A 19921-nucleotide genomic window follows, 5' to 3' on the forward strand; every position below is an offset into this window, starting at 1 on the left:
GAAACGAGTGGAAATTTGCTTTCTGTAAGCCAGGAATGTGTTCTGTAGTTGATGCAAATTAGTTGTTTAATACACACATATCATGGGGATAATGCAAGGAGGGGAGATGGTGGCAGAGCCGTAATGTCGCTGACTAGTAAATCCAGAAGCCCAGTCTAATGCCCTGGTGACATGGCTCCAAATCCGACCACGGCAACCGGCAGAGTTAAATTCAATTAATAAATCTGGAACATAAAGCTGGTCTCAGTGGTGGTGATTGTTGCAAAAATCATGAATGTTCTTTAGGGGGGGAAATCTGCCATCTTTACCTGGTCTACATGTGACTCCAGGCTTGTAGCAATTAACTACCATCTGAAATTGTCTAGCAAATGCCTACACCCCATGAAAGATTAAAGAGAAAAAAGTTAGGTACCCTGCACACTCTCCATCTTACCCAGTATGCCCTCATTCTCCCAAAGTTAATTATAATAAGGTTCTGTAAGATGTGGCAGTGTCCATTCCCTTTTCCAAATAGCCATGCAAGAGTCTACATAATGAACGGCAATGGGCTACTCAACTACTAGATCGTTTCTGATGAAGGATCATCAAAATGCAATGTTAATATTGTTTCTTTCTTCATAGATCCTTCTAGCTCAGTGTGCATCATATAATGTGTTCAAAACAGGTCAATCAGACAGGAGTGAATCATACTAGATCTATCTGACCTGTTGAAACTGCACAGGAATTGGCTTTGCATAGGGTACTTTCTTCTGTATCACTTTCTTCTGATCCTTTAACATCATCTCATCCATGCCCCAATCCAATCCTGGGATCGCCATCTCCACCTCATTCACCTCTTCCTTGTCTGTAAATAAACCAGGCTTTAGAAGGCTATGAAACCAAGTAGCAGATTTTTGAACTATTTTCGTGTGACTCATTTCAACAGATCTAAAGATCGTAAGTGCAGCCAAAGTATTTTTAAATGAAAGAATTGCTGATATGCTGACCCTTAGCAGTATCCAATAAGTGACTGTTTTTACTTTAGCAAATAATATAATTAGTTATCTTTGTTATGGTGCTGTGCTAGATAAACAATGTGACTTCTTTGCTGAGTTTTATTAGATTGCACCAAATATTTATCTTGCGCCCTCCGCCATGCCAATTTCTTTCCTTTGCTCTCCTTAAGGAACTAACTTTCTGCTGAGGTAGTGTCCCAGTGGGATTGGTATTTGAATAACTCACCCAGAAGACAATTCTTTATGTTTGAATTGAGCAACTATTCAACTATGTTGCGCCAACTTTAGTGACAAATTTAACAGAATGATGATGCAAATGGTTCAGTTGGTCAAAACACAGATTCGTGTACAAGAGGTAAAATCTGCTTATTGACAATATAAAATTCTGTGATCTACTTACTGGCCTGTTCTAGCTCCAAGGCCTGTTTCAGTTGTTCCGGAATGCCCATCCCAGGAATACTCGATAGACTGTTGGGTTCAATGTCATCTGTGGAATTCCAAATGTAAATAAAAGTTCAGGGTGTGTGCAGGGAGTTCCATCTTTATGAAATATTGTGCTTTAATGTTTATTTCCCTTTACAGGAAGTGTGAGGCAGTAAACAGCTCCTGTGCTGGTCAAATGCCAGGTCAGTGGCTGAGTGACACATTCTCACCACACATGGAACTATTTAGTGTGAGATACTTCTGATAGTACTATGCATTTAACAAGATTTACAATCTTGCTATAACCCATGATCATGTTGTATTATATTCTGTACACTATATAATGTTTTCTGATGGTTTGTTTCTTAGCAGGAAGTTATTTAATTTACTGTAATGAAAGTATAGTCTGGTCTCTTCTACTATTTATGACTCTGTAAAGTAGTACATAACATATTCAGATACTGCCTTTTCTATTCTTACCATACTCGCCAACTGCTTCATCCGACATCCCTGGCAGCAGATTGAGATTATAGCGATCCCTCATTTTATCGCCAGGTCTGTTTCTTGTCCAGAATTTGCTGCCAATGAAAGGTTGCATGTAATTTAACATACTGCTAGACTCGCTTTATAGTATTAAGAACACTTACTGAGCCATAGCCATTCTTATTCCTTGAACAGGGGTTAACCTCCACATTTAACATTTGGCCAAATTAGGACAGAACAATAGAGTCATAGAGGTTTACAGCATGGAAACAGGCCCTTCAGCCCAACCTGTCCATGCTGCCCTTTTTTGTTTAAAACCCCTAAGCTGATCCCCATTGTCCGCATTTGGCCCATATCTCTCTATACCCATCGTACCCATGTAACTATCTAAATGCTTTTTAAAAGATAAAATTGTACCCGCCTCTACTACTACCTCTGGCAGCTTGTTCCAGACACTCACCACCCTCTGTGTGAAAAAATTGTCCCTCTGAACACTTTTGTATCTCTCCCCTCTCACCTTAAACCTCTGCCCTCTAGTTTTAGACTCCCCTACCTTTGGGAAAAGATATTGACTCTCTACCTTGTCTATGCCCCTCATTATTTTATAGACCTCTATAAGGTCACCCCTCAGCCTCCTACGCTCCAGAGAAAAAAGTCCCAGTCTATTCAGCCTCTCCTTATAACTCAATCCATCAAGTCCCAGTAGCATCCTAGTAAATCTTTTCTGCACTCTTTCTAGTTTAATATCCTTTCTATAATAGGGTGACCAGAACTGCACACAGTATTCCAAGTGTGGCCTTACCAAATGTCTTGTACAACTTCAACAAGACGTCCCAACTCCTGTATTCAATGATCTGACCGATGAAACCAAGCATGCCGAATGCCTTCTTGACCACTCTGTCCATCTGTGACTCCACTTTCAAGGAACTATGAACATGTACCCCTAGATCTCTTTGTTCTGTAACTCTCCCCACACTACCATTAACTGAGTAAGTCCTGCCCTGGTTCAATCTACCAAATGCATCACCTCGCATTTGTCTAAATTAAACTCCATCTGCCATTCGTCAGCCCACTGGCCCAATTGATCAAGATCCCGTTGCAATTGGAGATAACTTTCTTCACTGTCCACTATGCCACCAATCTTGGTGTCATCTGCAAACTTACTAACCATGCTCCCTATATTCTCATCCAAATCATTAATATAAATGACAAATAACAGTGGGCCCAGCACTGATCCCTGAGGCACACCCTCTACAACCTCCCTCTGGCTTCTGTCAAGAAGCCAATTTTGTATCCATTTAGATACATCACCCTGGATCCCGTGAGATTTAACTTTATGCAACAACCTATCATGCGGTACCTTGTCAAAGGCCTTGCTAAAGTCCACGTACACAACATCAACTGCACTGCCTTCATCTACCTTCTTGGTTACCCCTTCAAAAAACTCAGTCAAATTTGTGAGACATGATTTTCCACTCTCAAACAACACAGGATACAGCTCCTTTAAGAGTAGGTACTAACAGTGCTTCGTTTCAATCTACACCAACTCCTATGGTCCCCTAAACTTTTATCCCTAATGGTTTCCAGGATTGAAATCTGTTCTCCAATGTGTGATATTTGAACAAATGGGCGAGAAATGCATAATGGAATTAAACAGCTGGTAGACATATATTGAGGGAACTCTCCAGGACATGATGGCCACAGAAGGTGCGTTCATAACATAGCCAAATAGTTTGATGAACAGCTTGTAAATCTTTCTAATCTGAATACAGTTGGTGGAAAGAATGGGAGAGACTTTTTGTCAGCTTTGCTTGATGGGAAGTGGCACCCCTGGAGCCATTGCTTCTGGCTAGGAAAAACTAGCTATGGAAACACTCAATTTGCCTGCCTCATACACTACTAAGTGAGGGAAGAAAAAGAAATGACATAAGAACATAAAGAGTAGGAGTTGGCCCTTCAGCCCTTCCTGTTCACTCTGCTATCCATTGGTTGATCTTTTACTTCAACGACATTTTCCTGCACTATCCCTGTATCCTTTGATGTTTTTGATATATAGAAATCTATCGATCTTAGTCTTGAACATAATCAGTGACTGAACCTCCACAGTCCTCTGGGTAGAGAATTACAAAGATTCACCACCCTCTGAGTGGAAAAATTGCTCCTCATTCCAGTCCTAAATGATCTACCCCTTATTCAGAGACTGTCCTCTCTGGTTCTAGACCCCCTCAGATAAGGGAAACATCCAGCCTGCATCCACTCTGTCGAGCCCAGTAAGAATTTTGTGTTTTTGAATGATATTACCTCTCATTTTTCTAAACTCAAGAGAATAAAAGCCCAGTTTATTTAATCTTTCCTCATAGGTCAATCTCTTCATCTCAGGAATTAGTTACGTGGTAGTAGTGTGTAATATCTACACGATGCACTGCAGGAACTCACCAGTGCTCTTTAGGCAGCACTTTCCAAACCCATGACCGCGACCATCTAGAAGGACAAGGGTGGCAGACACATGGGAATAACACCACCTGGAAATTCCAAGTCACTCACCATCCTGACCTGGAATTATATTACTGTTCCTTCACTGTCACTGGGGACAAAATCCTGGAACTCCCTCCCTAACAGTATTGTGGGTATACCTACACCACAGGGAACTGCAGCGGTTCAAGGAGGCGGCTCACCACTACTTTCTCACGGACAATAAGGGATGGACAATAAATGCTGGCCTAGCCAGCGACACCCACATCCCATAAATGAATCAAAAAAAGAACCTTTGTTGCACTCCCTCTATGGCAAGTACATCTTTCCTTAGATAAGGTGACTAAAACTGTACACAATACTCCAAGTGTGGTCTCACCAAGGCCATTTATAATTGCAGTAAGACATCTTTACTCTTATACTCAATCCTCTTGTAATAAAAGCCAATATACAATTAGCCTGTTTCATTGCTTGCTGTACCTACATTTTAGCTTATAGAGACTCATGAACAAGGACACCTTTTGAAGTTTAACATTTTCCAGACTCTCATTATTTCTGTTTTTCCTATTAAAATGGATAACCTCACACTTATCACATTATATTACATCTGCCAAATCTTTGCCCACTCACTTAGCCCCTCTAAATCCCCCAAAGTGTCTTTGCATTTGTTATAAAATGCTATCAAAAGCATCTCCTGATTGAAATTTGTGTGCTGATGTCAACAGTTGCAAGCATGCACGGACTGACGTCATCAGTAAAGCGGGTTTCACAGGTTTAGTCTTCGACTATGGACCTGTGCACTAGCTGCTGCTCCCGGTCCTGAGTTCTTGCTGTAATATAAGTTGATGTTTCTTTGTATATAAATCAGTTTGAATTTATTGATGCCTTCAACTACCTTTTGTGGGCGAAGTTACCGCAGCATCCCCCTCATAACTCACACTTCCACCTAGGTTTGTGTCATCGTCAAACCTGGAAATACTGGCCTGGATTTTCCAGTCCCCTGCCGTGGTGGGTTTTCCTAAAGCTGATGTGAAGAGCCAGTGGCCGTCAACAAGGTCTTCCAGTTTCCGCCAAAGTCCATAGAACCATAAAATCCCCACACTACTGAAGTAGGCCATTCAGCCCATCGAGTCTGCACCGACTCTCCAAAAGAGCATCCGACCCAGGCCCAACCCCGCCCTTCCCCGTAACCCCGCGCATTTACCATGGCCAATCCACCTAACCTGCACATCTTTGGACCGTGGAAGGAAACTGGAGCACCCGGAGGAAACCCACGCAGACACAGGGAAAACATACAAACTCCACACAGACAGTCACCTAAGGCTGGAATCAAACTTAGGTCCCTGGCGCTGTGAGGCAGCAGTGCTAACCACTGTGCCACCATATTGAGTCTAGGGGTTTTTGCAAGGCTCATCTGCCTCTCTGCAGGGGAATTTGCTGAGGGGGGGGGGGGGGGGGGGGAAGGGGGGTTACCTCAGCTGGACTAGAACATCCCACTGGCAGGAAAGGTTGGAAAATCCTGTCCATTACATTTAATCCTCACATCCAGATCACTATATAGATTGTGAATAGTTGGGGCCCAAGCACTGTTCCTTGCAGGACCCCATTAGTCATGGCCTGCCAACTTGAAAATGACCCTTTTATTATTCCTACTCTCTATTTTCTGTCTGTTAACCAGTTCTCAATCCATGTCAGTCTATTCCCCCTCAATACCATGTGCTCTAATTTTGTTTACTGACCTCGTGTGGGGCCTTATCAAAGCTTTTCACATTCACCGGTTCCCCTGGTTATATTCTCAAAAAACTCCCAACAGGTTTAGTAAACATGATTTCCCTTTCGTAAATCCACATTGGCTCTGCCCAATCCTAACATTATTTTCTAAATGTCCTTTTATCACTTCCTCTATGACAAATTCTAGCATTTTCCCTACAACTGATGTCAGGCTAACTGGTTTGTAACTTCCCTAATGTTTCCCTCCTTCCATTCTTAAATAGTGGGGTTATATTTGCTACTTTATTTTGTTAACTCCTGTGGGTAGGACACATTGTTCATCAGAAACAGAGCTCCAGGACTGAAGGTTTGCTCTACATTAACTGCTTCATTACCTCTATACAAGTTTAATTCAGTTCCCTAAGTATCTTTTAAAATTCTCTCTCCCTTTGTCAGTGAAGGTCATACCTGGTGTGGTCATTGGATCCTGAACAAAGTATGTGCCCAAGGGGGTGCCACGCCAGGCTCCAGATCATTCCTTCATGAGCCATTTCCATTCCTCCAACCTCCTTCTCCACACTGCAAACAGATACATCCAGAAACAGGGTTTGACTAAACTTGTTCAAAATACCACAGCACAGCATGGACTAGGTCAGCACTGCATTACAAAATAAAATATTAGTCTCATCAAGGTTCTCAAGTCTAGCACAGAATGTGGACTGAAGACATTTTGGAAGTTGCGTATCTTAGTTGATGTGAAATTGGTTAAAGTATATTCATTCAGACCAGCCTAGGAAAGTTATACATGGGCCTTATCTTCCACGGAGAAAAATCAAAAGGACAGGAAACAATCAATCAGAGTGAATTTGTTTGGAATGTTATCTGTTACATGCCCTTTGCACACACCACATCTTCAGATTTTACTCACCCCACATGCCAGAATAGCAAAGAGCCATCAGATCCCCCACTAGCAAACAGCCCTTCATGCACTGGATGCCAAGCCACAGCTGTAAAGAGAGAGAGGTAGGAGTCAAAGGAAGGACACAGACTGAAATCACTTTATACTGCAATGCAGCTGTTCCATGACACAAGTGTAACCTTACTGCAACAATTCGGGGGATGTTTATTTTGTTTTCCCCTTTAGATAAGATAAAAAGTGATTTAAAAATTGGCTTCAAATATCTCAATTTTTAAAAGAGATCTTTGTCAGGCCACTGAAGAGATCTGAGCAGACCCATCTTCACTTTGGATAAGAAACAGCTGTGCCACTGTCAGTTATCACATGGAGTCAAATTTTGCTTCCTAATTTGGCAGTTTCTCTTTATATGTTGCCGTGCAGATTGAGGTGAATAAATACATAATTCCTAGTGATATGCTTCTTGGGGGTAGATGGTAATTGTCTTAACGTTAATACTTTTGATGTGTAAGGTCTATTTTGGCATGAAATCACTGACTTAGCTGCTTGACTTTAATTCAGGCTGCTCGTGAAGTTAAACAGTGTGACATCACTGAAGGGAATCATTCCTGCAAATATGTATGTTTGAAGGGGAACAGTTTGATTCTATCTTTAGTGTGTTCTTCAATATCTGTATTATGAGTAACTTGGTGTTTTTCTGCTTCTTGTGCTGTCACTAGTTGGCCTTAGCTTGAACATAATAGCCCGATCGGATGTTATTTACCATCTTTCAGAGTGAACAGAATACCGTGGGAATTCCACAAGATTTCTGGCACAGTGAACTTATAAGTTGCAAAGAGCCCTATCCCACTCATGACACAAATGAGGTTACAGATTACAGTTCATTGAAGGCTTTGCCTCTCTATGCAAAATACCATTCTGCCATGAGCACAAGTTCTAAGCAGTAAGAAAAAGCTCAAATAGTAGCATTCACATCCAGAGATATTGGAACAACAAGGTTGCTATGAATTGTAGTCATTTATATTGAATTAAGATAATCTGGATTCTATGGACCTACTTTAGACTGTCATGAAATATCAGATAAAACAGTAATCCTTCATGAAAACATGCCAGTTACTCCATGAGGCTGCATTACAGACACAATAACAGTCGGCGTGCTGTCTTAGGGCTTTATTGGAAGCCCCATAAATTCGTCACGTCCTGCACTGGCAGATATCCTATTGATCACATTGGCATTAACCAATGCTTGTCACAGAATCATAGAGTTATACAGCACAGAAAGAGGCCCTTCGGCCCATCGTACCTGCACCAGCCATCAAGCACCTATCTATTCTAATCCCATTTCTAAGCATTTGGTCTGTAACCTTACACCCTTCAGCGTCCCAAGTGCTCATACAAAAGCAGTCACTGAGGCAAATTCTGGCTGTGCAGGTTCTGCACTTATAGACATTTATGTTTGAGATTTTTATTTGTGTTCGTAGATACCACTGCAAAATTAGAATCTGGAAGTTCCGTTGTGTCACAACTTGAAAGATGGAGTGTGGATCTGAAACATTCTGCTGAAGAATTTCACATCAGCGGGGAATATAACTCAGCTAGTGTTGTCACTGCAGCAAGTAGTCTAATTTGTGTTTAATCTTTGGTAGAGCTTGAGATCTAGCACAAGCTGCAAACTTAGGGAAATAATATGGAAACTGCCTGATAGGCAATACAGATGTGTATATCGTGGATCAGATGCCATCATCTAAGACCAAGATCATTCAACAAAGACACAATGGTTCAACCAACCAAATTAAACCACAAAAAAAAATGCCCCAGAACTACAAATCAATGTCATGGATTTTGTAAGTTGTAAAAACCTACTACAAACTCTGAAAAATATGCAGCTTTAACTCAAAAGGAAGCAATGCAGTTGTTATAAACTTATACTGGTTTTGACAGGGCAACAGAAGTAAAATGTTTCTTAAAGAAGGATGGGAGGAATAAAGTTTACTTATGGTAGAGGCTGGAATAATGTATATAAAGAGAGCAACAATAAGGTTTATTACAGGAGTTAGGGATAGGTTTGATATGGATATGGATAACGTAGGGCGGGGATTAGGTTTATATCTAGGAGATTGGGATAAGGGCTATTATATTAGGGGGCTGGTTCATAAACTAGAACAGAGAATAAGGTCTATATAAAGGGGTGGGGAATATAGTTTATATACGGTTTAAATAAACAAACATATAGATCATAAATAAGATTTATGTATAGGGCTGGGACATAAGAAGAAATTGCATGTAATATGGCTCACGCACTGCTTCAAAAACTCCTAAAAGGGGGTTTCTCCCCTTTGGATAACAGTTTATCAATTTGGATATGGAAGTTGAACAGAAAGACTCTTATACCTTATAATACAGGGGCTTAGTTATGGTTGGTATATATCTGGACCTCACACTATTGCTGTACATGTGTTGGTTCATTTATGTTGCTTGGCAGAATGTTAACAAATGTCGTTAGGATTTCTGCCTGGCTGCAGAACTAGACTGTTCATTTACTGCTCTGAAATGTGCATAAAGACAAAGATTACTGACCTGTAGCCTCTTTCTTGTGGCCTCTGAAGACTTGCAGCTCCTCCTTCAAGTTGCGGATGTCAAACATTTTGCAGAGGTGATCACGCGATGCTGTGAGAAGCCAATTCCCATTCTGATTCCACTTCACTTCCATCACTGTGTTTTTGTGGGCATGACTGGGGAAAGGTGTCACAATCACCAGGATATGAATTACTAGAACTTGACACCGATTTAACATTGTGAAATACACTGAATCTAAACATCAAGCCAAATCGCTGGCTATCACACTGGCAAAGCAATTCAAAATTTAAGCTTCCCCCCTCATATCTGTGCCGGCTCTCTACTGGAACATCCCAAAAGCCCTGTTTCTTCACTGCTTCATAAGTTTATCTAAATTCTCCCTTTATGTATACAGTGGTCTCGGTCTCAGTCATTCCGCGCTCCGACATCTCGTTACATAAGGAAATTTCTCCTCTGGAAATTTTAAGTTGATAACCCCTTAACTGAGTCTGCGGTTCCAGGAAACAGTCTTTCCCTATTTACAACAGTGAATTCCCTTTGTAATCAAATTAAAAATCAATGAAATCCACTCTTGGCCTTTGCTGCTGCAGTAGATTTAACAGTAACATCTCAATTCTCTCTCCATAACTGAAAACCTGTGCCGTTTGATATTCTTTATCCCACCATAATTAGATGCAGTTGCAGAACCCAGCTTCCTTGTTTCACACAACCTTATCCTCCTGGGTTCCCTATTCCTTCCCCTTTAAGACATTTGCTCTCAAGAGCCTGCCTTCCATTGTAGTCTTCCTTCTGGGAGCCTTCCCTGCTGTAGGTAATAGAAGTCTGCCAGCCTCCCTCGTTGGCTCCACTAGCACCATACTGTTTGCTGCGTTCCTCCGATTCAACATCAGGTTTCATGTTTCCTACAGTTCTATTCTTCTGTATACAACCCCTTTGCCTGCCTCAGATTTAGTACTATTTGCAAGGGTTGGCCCTTCTCCCAGGCAATATGCTGTCAACAGAACCTCAGTCCCTCTATTCCACCTTGGGTAGCATGAGATTCCAGGGCTCCTGGCTCTCCTCTTGTATCAGGTGCTGTAGCTCATTGCTTTCACACTGTATGTTCCTCAGAGTTCCAGTTTGCACCTCAGTCACTGTAGCAATCAGCACCACAGAGAAGGGATGCAGAAAAAGAGGAAGATTGCTGCTTTGGAACGTTTTTATGAGGTCTCTCAAGGAAAACATCACAAACTGTTTATATAGGAATAACTATAACTAGGCAGCACTCTGAGCTGACAAACTTTCTTGAGTTCTTGCAATGCCCATCAGAGCCTACATTATATAAGCCGATTTAAAATTGACACTTTTGATTGAGAATTACAGTAATTCTAGGTGCTTCAGTAAAAGGTCATCTATAAATAGGGCACTAGGCTGCAGACTCCATTGGGACAGAACTAAATGATATACAATGCACAAGCAGACTTTCTTAGTCGGGACTACATTTTGCTGGATGATACTCGAGAACTTGAAACTCCTGTTCAATCTTGATAAAACCACTTCCTTCCTGCTAATATTTGAATTAAGATGATCCCATTTGTTTCACTGGATCAGAAACCATTCCGACATTATAATATTTATTATCTACATTTTAACCATCACTTACAGTGTTGCAAGACTCTGACCCGTCTTAGGATCCCAGAATTTGATTGGCTGTTGGCTGTCTTTACTTCCTGATACAACCAATCCCTTGGTAGGATGCCAGTCTACACATTTCACATCAGCACCATGTCCTAGTGGGAGCACAAACACAACTGAACATTATTCAAAGCAAACTTCACTATACTCTTCCCATCATTAAATAGTGCTTTTGAACTCATACGCCCACTTGATCAGAAATTAGCCAACTCCCCTGTGTCACATAGCAACCCTCAAATGCTCTTCAGCACCTCCTTTAACCCCACCAATTAAGTAATGGACAGCCCCTCTATGGAGGCAATGCACTCAGCAACAAAACCCCACCATTCAGCAACCCATATCCATCCACTCAGTTCAGCAAGTAACTCTACTGTTGCTCAGCAATGCAGGCAAGTGTTTCACAAACAGTACAAACTCAGCAATCCCCTTGCACAGCTCAACAAATAACTCAACCCCAACATTAGTCCTTCACAATTACTTGGCAACAAACGTCACCACTCAACAATACACATACCACATCCCAGCTCAGAAATTCGTAACCTTATTTAATCATTCTACAACAAACACACATTCCTCTATACACAATGCAACGCCACTGCTGCACAATATAATGGGCAGAGGACCTCCTTCTGCAATTCTGGAAATGGTGCTGAAACCAAAAGAGAAAATGCTGGAAAATCTCAGCAGGTTTGACAGCATCAGTAAGGAGAGGAAAGAGCTGACATTTCGGGTCCAGATGACCCTTTGTCAAAGCTGATAATGGTGCTCTTTGCTTTCTTTCCACTTAATCTAAGCATACAGAAGCTAATTGTAATATCCCTACCACTGATCCAATTGTGTTCACCACACTCATCATGAGCTCAGGATCTCAGCTATTAATTTAATTGAGAAACCAGGGTTCCCAAAGGCAGTCCTGACCCATCTGTCTGGTGATTATTTAAAACACAGAATATAACTGTGGGGAAAATAATGTAAATGTTCCATTTAAATAGACTTCAAGAAGACTGGAGTTGATAAGTGAAAGATGCGTTGGTTATATATTGGAATAGGGAACAACGGTCTCATTGAGCATGTTCCTTTTCGCCATTGGACCCCCTTCTCTTTGTCACATACACGTCACCTCTCAGCAACATTATCTGTAAGTGTGGCATACAGTTTTACTTTTCTATTTTCACCCTTGACTTCAGGGCCGCTGCTATACTGCTGATTGTGCTGTGCCTTTCCAGCCTCGAGTGAATGAGCCAATATTTCCTCCAATTAAGTAATGGCAAGATAACTACTCGATCGACTTGCAACAGAAACTCTGCAACTCACGCAATATTCTTTTTCCTTAATTGGCTGTTTGCATAAGCTTAAACCAACAGTTCAAAATATTGATATCCTGCTCAACACCTGCACTGAGCTTCAAACTCCACACCAGTCTAACAAAAGACCATCTTTTCCCATTTCCAAATGCTTCCATCTCTCCTCCTGTTTCCAACACCATCCTAACATGACCTCCCAAAATCCAACATATATCAACTCCAAATCATATAGAATTCTGGCATTCACAGCTAATCTCACTCATCAATCACTGCAGTCCTTGACTACCTTCACTGGCAGAGCCTTCAACCATCAATGGCCTTTCTCTTGTCCACCTTTCCCCACCTTCACAAGGCACCTGTTAACTTGCCTCTTTGATCACATTCTTAGCCATCCTTCCTAACCACTCCCAGTTGATTTTTGATGTCCAGTACACTCCCGTTAAAGAAAGACTTGCATTTTATACCACCTTTCAGAACTTTAGTATGTGTAAAGCCTTGTACAATGAGTTACTTTTGAAACATAGTCACTTTTATAATGCAGGAAACACACCAGCCAATTTACGCAGTGCAGGCTTCCTCAAACAGCATTGTGATATTCTGTTTTACTGATGTTGGTTGAAGATTAAATATTGGTCAGGACACCAGGGAGAACTCACCCACTCTTCTTCAAATAGTACTTTGCGATTTCTTACATCCACCTCAAGGGGAAGATTGGTTAAAGTCATATCTGAAAGATGGCACTCCCTCAGTACTGCACTGGAGCCTAGATTATGAGCCCAAGTCCCTGAGTTGGTCTTGAATTCACAACCATCTGATTCAGAAGCAATAGTGTTACCAACTAAGTCACAGCCATGAAGTCGTGAATTATGTTGTGATATTTCGCTGTGATAACTCTCAGTGGAGAGTACACAAGACAATTTGAGTTTTTTATTTTTTTGTCTTCTTCTGTCATCTACTCCAGTTTAAGATTGGATCATTCAATTAGCATGCACTTTCATGACAATCCTAATAAAACACAAGACTTACAGAATATAGGGAACAAAAGGAGGACTTTGAAAGCAGGGTGAAGGAAGATTTCTAGGACAAATATTTAGGGGCCAAGCTCCATAATTTGGTACATGATAAGTGAAAAAGCAATCAGCAATGGCACTGTGGGAGCAGGGAATAATCCAATAGCTAAAGAATGGGAGGTATTTGCAGGGATGCACAGCTGAGATCAGTGCTTTACAGAAAGGCTATATGTTCACTTATACTCAGTTCCTGTTTCAATCAGTTCTATTCTCTCCCCTAGCTGAAACCTAGCATATTTCTCAGTAAAAACATGGCTGGAGAAGTGGGGCACAAGGAGTTAGTGAGGGGTTAATGAAATTGTGGCTTTACCGAAGACACACTTCTGCTGAGAGGGACTAGAGCTGCTCGACTTTATGGAGGAGAGGAACAGTTCAAGATCGTGATTAATTGAAGTATTTTGTGTGGGAGATGCTCATGTTAGTTTATAAAGTTTCTTGTTTTTTGAAATAAAATGTAAAGTCAGCCTTATACTAAATCAATAGGGATTCATTTTTTAAATTTCAATGCAAATTTGAGATAGTTTGAATTAGTGAAAATTAAAGTGACTTAAACTACAGTTAATGTTTCTGTGATGTAATTTGAAATGAAATGACAGTATTACATACACACCACAAAATATAGAACACAAAAGATTGAACATAGTTAGTGTGCAAACCAACCGACTCAAGAAGCAGGTTTATTCTGTACCCAGAAGGGTAAGGATTACCTACTGCAAAAGTATGTAGGCATTCCTATTTTATCTTACATAATCACATAGCTATTCACAAGAGCAGAACACTGCATTACGAACCTCTTCACAGTGCGGCACCAGGTGGATGGGCCAGCAGTTACTGTGTTGCAATGGAATGAAAATTCAAGGTTTATTTTTCAAAAAGATAATTAACTTCATACCAAGTTAGTGCTGAAGAAGCACAGTGCAATTCATGGAAGTGAATGCCCTTTCTTGCTCACACATAGGTGTAAGAAATTAAAAACATTTACCTTTTCTAATAGTCAGCACTTTGTTTAATTGAACTATTAGCAAAATGAAACTCAGTTAAAGAAGCTAGGACAAGCGTGTAATTAGTCATTTTTCTTCATTGTTCTTTTAAAAATGAGATCATGGCAAACTTCATCTCAAATAAGCATTCGGTTTGTTCTCTAGCTTCTCAAATATTATTTTAAAAAGGAACCCAAGCATAAATTGCTCAAAGTTAGAAAAATATTCCATCAATACTGCTGACTGACCAGTACTGATAATCCTGAAAAATTAGTTACTGTGTAATCCAAATTCATTTTACAGCATTACAGTTCTGGGCAAAGATACCAAGTCCAAGGGCAGGATTTTTGGAGAGATGGAGGTCAGAAATATGCAAATTTTAATTCAAAATTTAATCATCTATTTTGGATTGTAGAAATTTGAGAGGAAATGTTAGCCAAGATAGGGCTTTATGTGGGTAGAAGATATTGTATTGGTAATAAACCATAAACGAAACGTGTATGTGTGTTTGGTGAGAGATTGTGCGAGACAGACCAACAGAGAGCAGGCCACCGATGCACATTCCTAATTTTGTTGGGACCACAAAGTTGGAAGGCATGTCCTGAAATAAAGCAGTCTTCTTCCCCTGATGACTTAGTGAGCTTATCCACTGAGGAGTTGAGCCATTCGCCAAGATTGAGGTGCCCAAACTGTGGGTCATGAACCCCATGGGGTCGCAGGACAAACAACTGGAGTCTCAAGTTCCAAGGCAGCACTGACAGCTGTGGAGTGGGGACTCAAACTTGACAGTCCTGGGATCGGCTGTGAAGACCCCTTTAAGTTGCATAGTTTTGTTACCTGTGGGTGTGGTCTAATCCAATGGGTACCAAGGCCTAATCACTGACACCAACAGAGCCTGCAAATTGGTAGGCGTCTTAGCTGTTTTTTGTGGCTGTACAACTGCTGTTTCAACTCCCAACCTGCTCAACAACTCTTTCCTCTTCCCCCTTCCATTTTCACTTTGGGGTTGCACGAAGTGTGAAGCATTAAAATGGGGTCACAGTAGAAAAAAGTTTGGGAATCATTAGACTAGGAAAATCCCAGGGTCAATTCCCAGTCAATGCTTTTGGGTGATCATAGATCAGGTGACAGAAGTTCTGTGCAGAATCCAGTGATACTTCGTAAACGTGCATGCTAATAGCCTCCAAATTAATCCATTGCCTGCTGAATAATTACCTGACACACAAAAAATGAAAGATATGGCAATGCAGTGCTTATGGTACAAGACTACCAAGGTCATGACTTCAAACCAAACTACAGTAAGTTGTGAAATCTGTAAAGTCTTTTGAGTTAGCCCCAGAAATGTGGCAGGCATTGATGTAGATACCAAACCGGTTCACTCATGTCCTTTAGGGAAAGGAATCATTCACAGCTATATTCTACCCAGCTGGTTGAATTTTAATGCCCTCTGAATTGGCCTAGCAAGCTATTCAAATGTAAAATGATCACTCAACAATACATGCTAACTTGTCAGCGTCACTCACACCCTGGGAACAAATTTTTAAAACATGTTGGTAAGGTGTGAAAGGTTGCCAGATGGTGGTGAACCGTGTCTTTGTACAGAACCAACACATTCAGAAAAGAGGAAAACTGGCACCAAAACAGGAATATGCCATAGGTTTCAAAGCAATAGGATTTACAACAGCATGCACCAAGAACTGCCTGGCCTTCTAATGATTCTAGCCGCCCCTTAGTTCAAAGGAAGGAGTGTGCCAAGTGGTGTGACTAAAGACAGGCTGTATTACATTTTCACATCCAACCTATTAAAATATTGGAAGTATATCAGATTGTTCAGGAGATTGCTCAAAACTTATAAAGACACAGAACTATTTTTGAATGAATGCTTGTGAGTAAAGCCATCAGAATGGAAGGAAGTTGCATTAGAGAAACAGGAAATAGTTATTACCATGGCTTTGTTTGGAAATCCTATAAAGGATGTGCCATTGTCAGAGTAGTACAGTACTTATCTAATGGAAAAATCAAACTCTGCTGAGGAATGCTACACAATTTCTCAATGTACATCAGGTATTATGGGAGAAGACACTAGTATACAGAAACTGATTAGACCAATTTTATTTTTAAACAACATGGGATTCCAGAAATTTTCCTCAGATTTTGGGACTGCAATCCACAATTCCATTTGGTATACATTACAGCAATACATCAGCACAGATAAACTTGTCAAAACACAAGTACGAATAAAAAGAATATTTCAGATTAATACCCTTGTATCAAATGGGGCTTCTCTTTAAATATTTGGCACCATAAAGTGCCATCTTGGCCCAGGTATATTTCCTGTTCCTTCTACATGTTTAATGACCATGCTTAGAATCATATCACAGGAAGCAACACAGATTTGAGTTAAACAATAGGCATTGGGAACACAAAATAATCAAGAGAAAGAATTCGAAATAGAAATGAACATTAAAAATGGAGGAAGGCAGATCTGTTGGTGGTTCTTCCACATTCTTTCAACCTCCCACATAATTGAACTATGCAGAAATAAAGCAAAATACTGGAGATGAAAAATTCTGTGACTTCCCATTAAACCCTGTTCAGAGCATTGGTAAGGTGCAGGTCTTCAGATGAACAGACAATGTTTTGTTAAAGCAGAAGCCCTTTACATTGAGGGTATCTTGCAGCTGAAGTTAACAGAAATTATATTATTCCGTCACCACCCTTGACTTTACCACTGCTGCTAAGACCAAGGCCATTAAAGGTCATCTCCTACCAGAAACCGTGCATCTTGGGCACCAGCTTATATCGCCCCATTGCACGTCTGGCTGCTCTTTCAGGCTAAGTCAGGCGATAAAGAGCCTTGGTGTTCACCTCAAACATGAGCTGAGCTTCAAACCACACACCTAGTCCATTCACATTAACTTTGCCTGCCTAAGTCTTAATCTTCCTGCCACTAAAACGTTTAACCCCATCTTTTCTAACTATCTCATATCCCACTTGACGTGTCCCAATTCCTTTTGACTATCTCAACTCTACCTTAAATAAACTTTAACTCTCTGAAATTCTTGGCCGTTTCCTAACTGCACTGTTACTCCTATTCACACTGAGTCATTGGCTTCCCTCTCCCAATGTGTTGACCTTCTGTTCAAATCCCTCTGTTCAAATCCCTCCATGACTTCACACCCTCCACATGCACACAACCTATGTAATCTAACACAACCTTACATCCCAACATGCACCTGCTGCTCTTCTAATGCTGGTCTCGGATGGAATATGCTGTTTCGTGAAAGATACGATAAAATATAAAAATTAGTATCTAAAACTTAGCTCTCAAACAAATTGTCTTCATTCTAAACTGTGGTGCTGTGATCAACAAAATGGATGTTCCAATGGAAGAGGTATGCAAAATTAGATAGGCAGGGGTGTAAAATATTAAGATAAACGATTTTGAAGGTAACAATTACAAATGTTATGATTAACCTACCCAAGTATGAAACGAGATGCTTAATCCTTGCAAACTAAAGTGCATGGAGGATAAGTGTGAAATCACAGCGTAAATAGGTTAAAAATTACTGGTGCAATGTTATGGATAAAATTATATCTTCTGCGCTGTAACAGCATAAGATTCTAAGAATCAGATTGTTTGGTGTTGGGCTTTAAGCACCAGTCAAAAAAAAATCAGACACCAATGATGAAATGGGATACCAACTGGCATTCAATATGGTATAGTGGTTATTTAACTAGACTAGCAATCTAATTGCCCAGATTAATAATCTGGAGATAGGAGTTCAAATCTCATCATAGCAGAAAACAAATTTGAATTCAGCTAATTAAATAAATCTGGAAGTAAAAAGCTCGTACTAGTAAAGATGGTCATGGAGCAGTCAGATTGTTATAAAATCCCAACTTGTGCACCAATGTCTTTTGGGGAAGGAAACCTATGGTTTTGACTTGGTCTGGTCTATGCTGTGGGTCTGGAGTCAACAATGTGTTTGACTCTTGACAGGCCTCCGAAATAGCCTAGCAGGCTACTCGATTGTTTGAAACTGCTATATTAAAACAAAATAAAGATTCATAAAGGTGGCTCATTACTACTTTCACAAGGTCAAGAGGGATGGATAATAATTCTGGCCTTGTCAGCAACAGCCACATCCTACTAATGAATAAACAAAAGGGAAATTTCTCCCCAGTAGCACATAGCTAGCAACGTGATTCCCAGTGAGCTACAAGAAAAGCCCTCAGCTGTAAGTAAACTGGAATAGCTGAAATACCTCACTCTCATCGATTGCAGCTTTGTTGCTGACAATAAATAACCTTTTGCACTTGACATTATACCCTTTTTAAGGGATAGTTTTCAGCAGGAAGATGGCCAAATCACATTGCTTGGAGGAAGATGTTGTAATATCTGTTGCTTAAGGCTGCCTCGAGAGCCACTGTAGCAGAGGTTATCTCTCATTCTTTGAACCTCCCATGTAAATGAACTATGCTGAGGTAAAAATACTAGAGATGAAAAATTCTATGAGTTTGCTTGTTCCGAGCACTGACAAGGTGCAAGTCTTCAGATCAACATAATAATGTTAGTTAAAGCATAAACCCATGACATGTGGGTTATCTTGCAGATGATGTTGACAGAAATCATATTGTTCTGTCACCACCTTTGGCTTTACCACTGCTGCTAAGTCCAAGGCCATTAATGTCATCTACCAGAAACAGTGCACCTTGGGAGCCAGTTTATATAACACCTCCTGAGAATCTGAGAAGCTCCATTCCACATTTAACTTTATAGCTGTGATTACAGATTCTATCTGTGGGGTGTCTATAAATGCTGAGAGCAAGAAAACCCAGCAACTGAATTGTCCTCACCCAGCAAGATTTTAATCAATGTAATCTGATCTTCTAAATCCTAGTCAGGAGAGGAAACCAGCAAATAGATCCACCAATCACCCCAGCTTCCCCCACCCTTTGTATTTACAGGGCAGAGGCTATTTAGTTCTACAGCTCAATTACCCTGACTGCTGTAATAAAATTGAGGTAACGTCATGTTCTGGAGCGTGACCATGAGATATGGGTAACATACATTTCAGGTGATTGTATCAGCTAAAAATGATCTGAATCATCATTACTGAAGACTCCATGTTTGGACAGAAGAGTCTTCTACTGACATCCACAATGACATTCTGCACACTTAAGAAGGGTTGAAGGATCTGAATAACAATAGCTTCTCCCAAATGGCACAGCTGCTCTATTAAAACATTGTGGGGCTTTCTGTGCCATTCTCGTCAATAAGAACTTGCTCATTAAGTGTGGAGCAGCTAACTAA

General features: G+C 40.6%; 1 protein-coding gene across 4 annotated transcripts in view; it reads right to left on the reverse strand.

The window, feature by feature from the left end:
* Nucleotides 1–19921, reverse strand: part of wdr33 (WD repeat domain 33) — a 106461-nt gene that overhangs the window by 21683 nt on the left and 64857 nt on the right. For all 4 annotated transcript variants that reach the window (XM_078209215.1, XM_078209212.1, XM_078209213.1 and 1 more), the window contains 7 exons: nt 11219–11345; nt 9577–9731; nt 7012–7090; nt 6552–6662; nt 1899–1996; nt 1396–1482; nt 705–844 (listed from right to left, as the gene is read on the reverse strand). In XM_078209215.1, the coding sequence (XP_078065341.1) occupies nt 705–844; nt 1396–1482; nt 1899–1996; nt 6552–6662; nt 7012–7090; nt 9577–9731; nt 11219–11345 (797 nt within the window). The remainder of the gene's footprint in view (nt 1–704; nt 845–1395; nt 1483–1898; nt 1997–6551; nt 6663–7011; nt 7091–9576; nt 9732–11218; nt 11346–19921) is intronic.

This window comes from Mustelus asterias, chromosome 3, assembly GCF_964213995.1.
Source record: "Mustelus asterias chromosome 3, sMusAst1.hap1.1, whole genome shotgun sequence".
NCBI classification, from domain to species: Eukaryota; Metazoa; Chordata; class Chondrichthyes; order Carcharhiniformes; family Triakidae; genus Mustelus; species Mustelus asterias.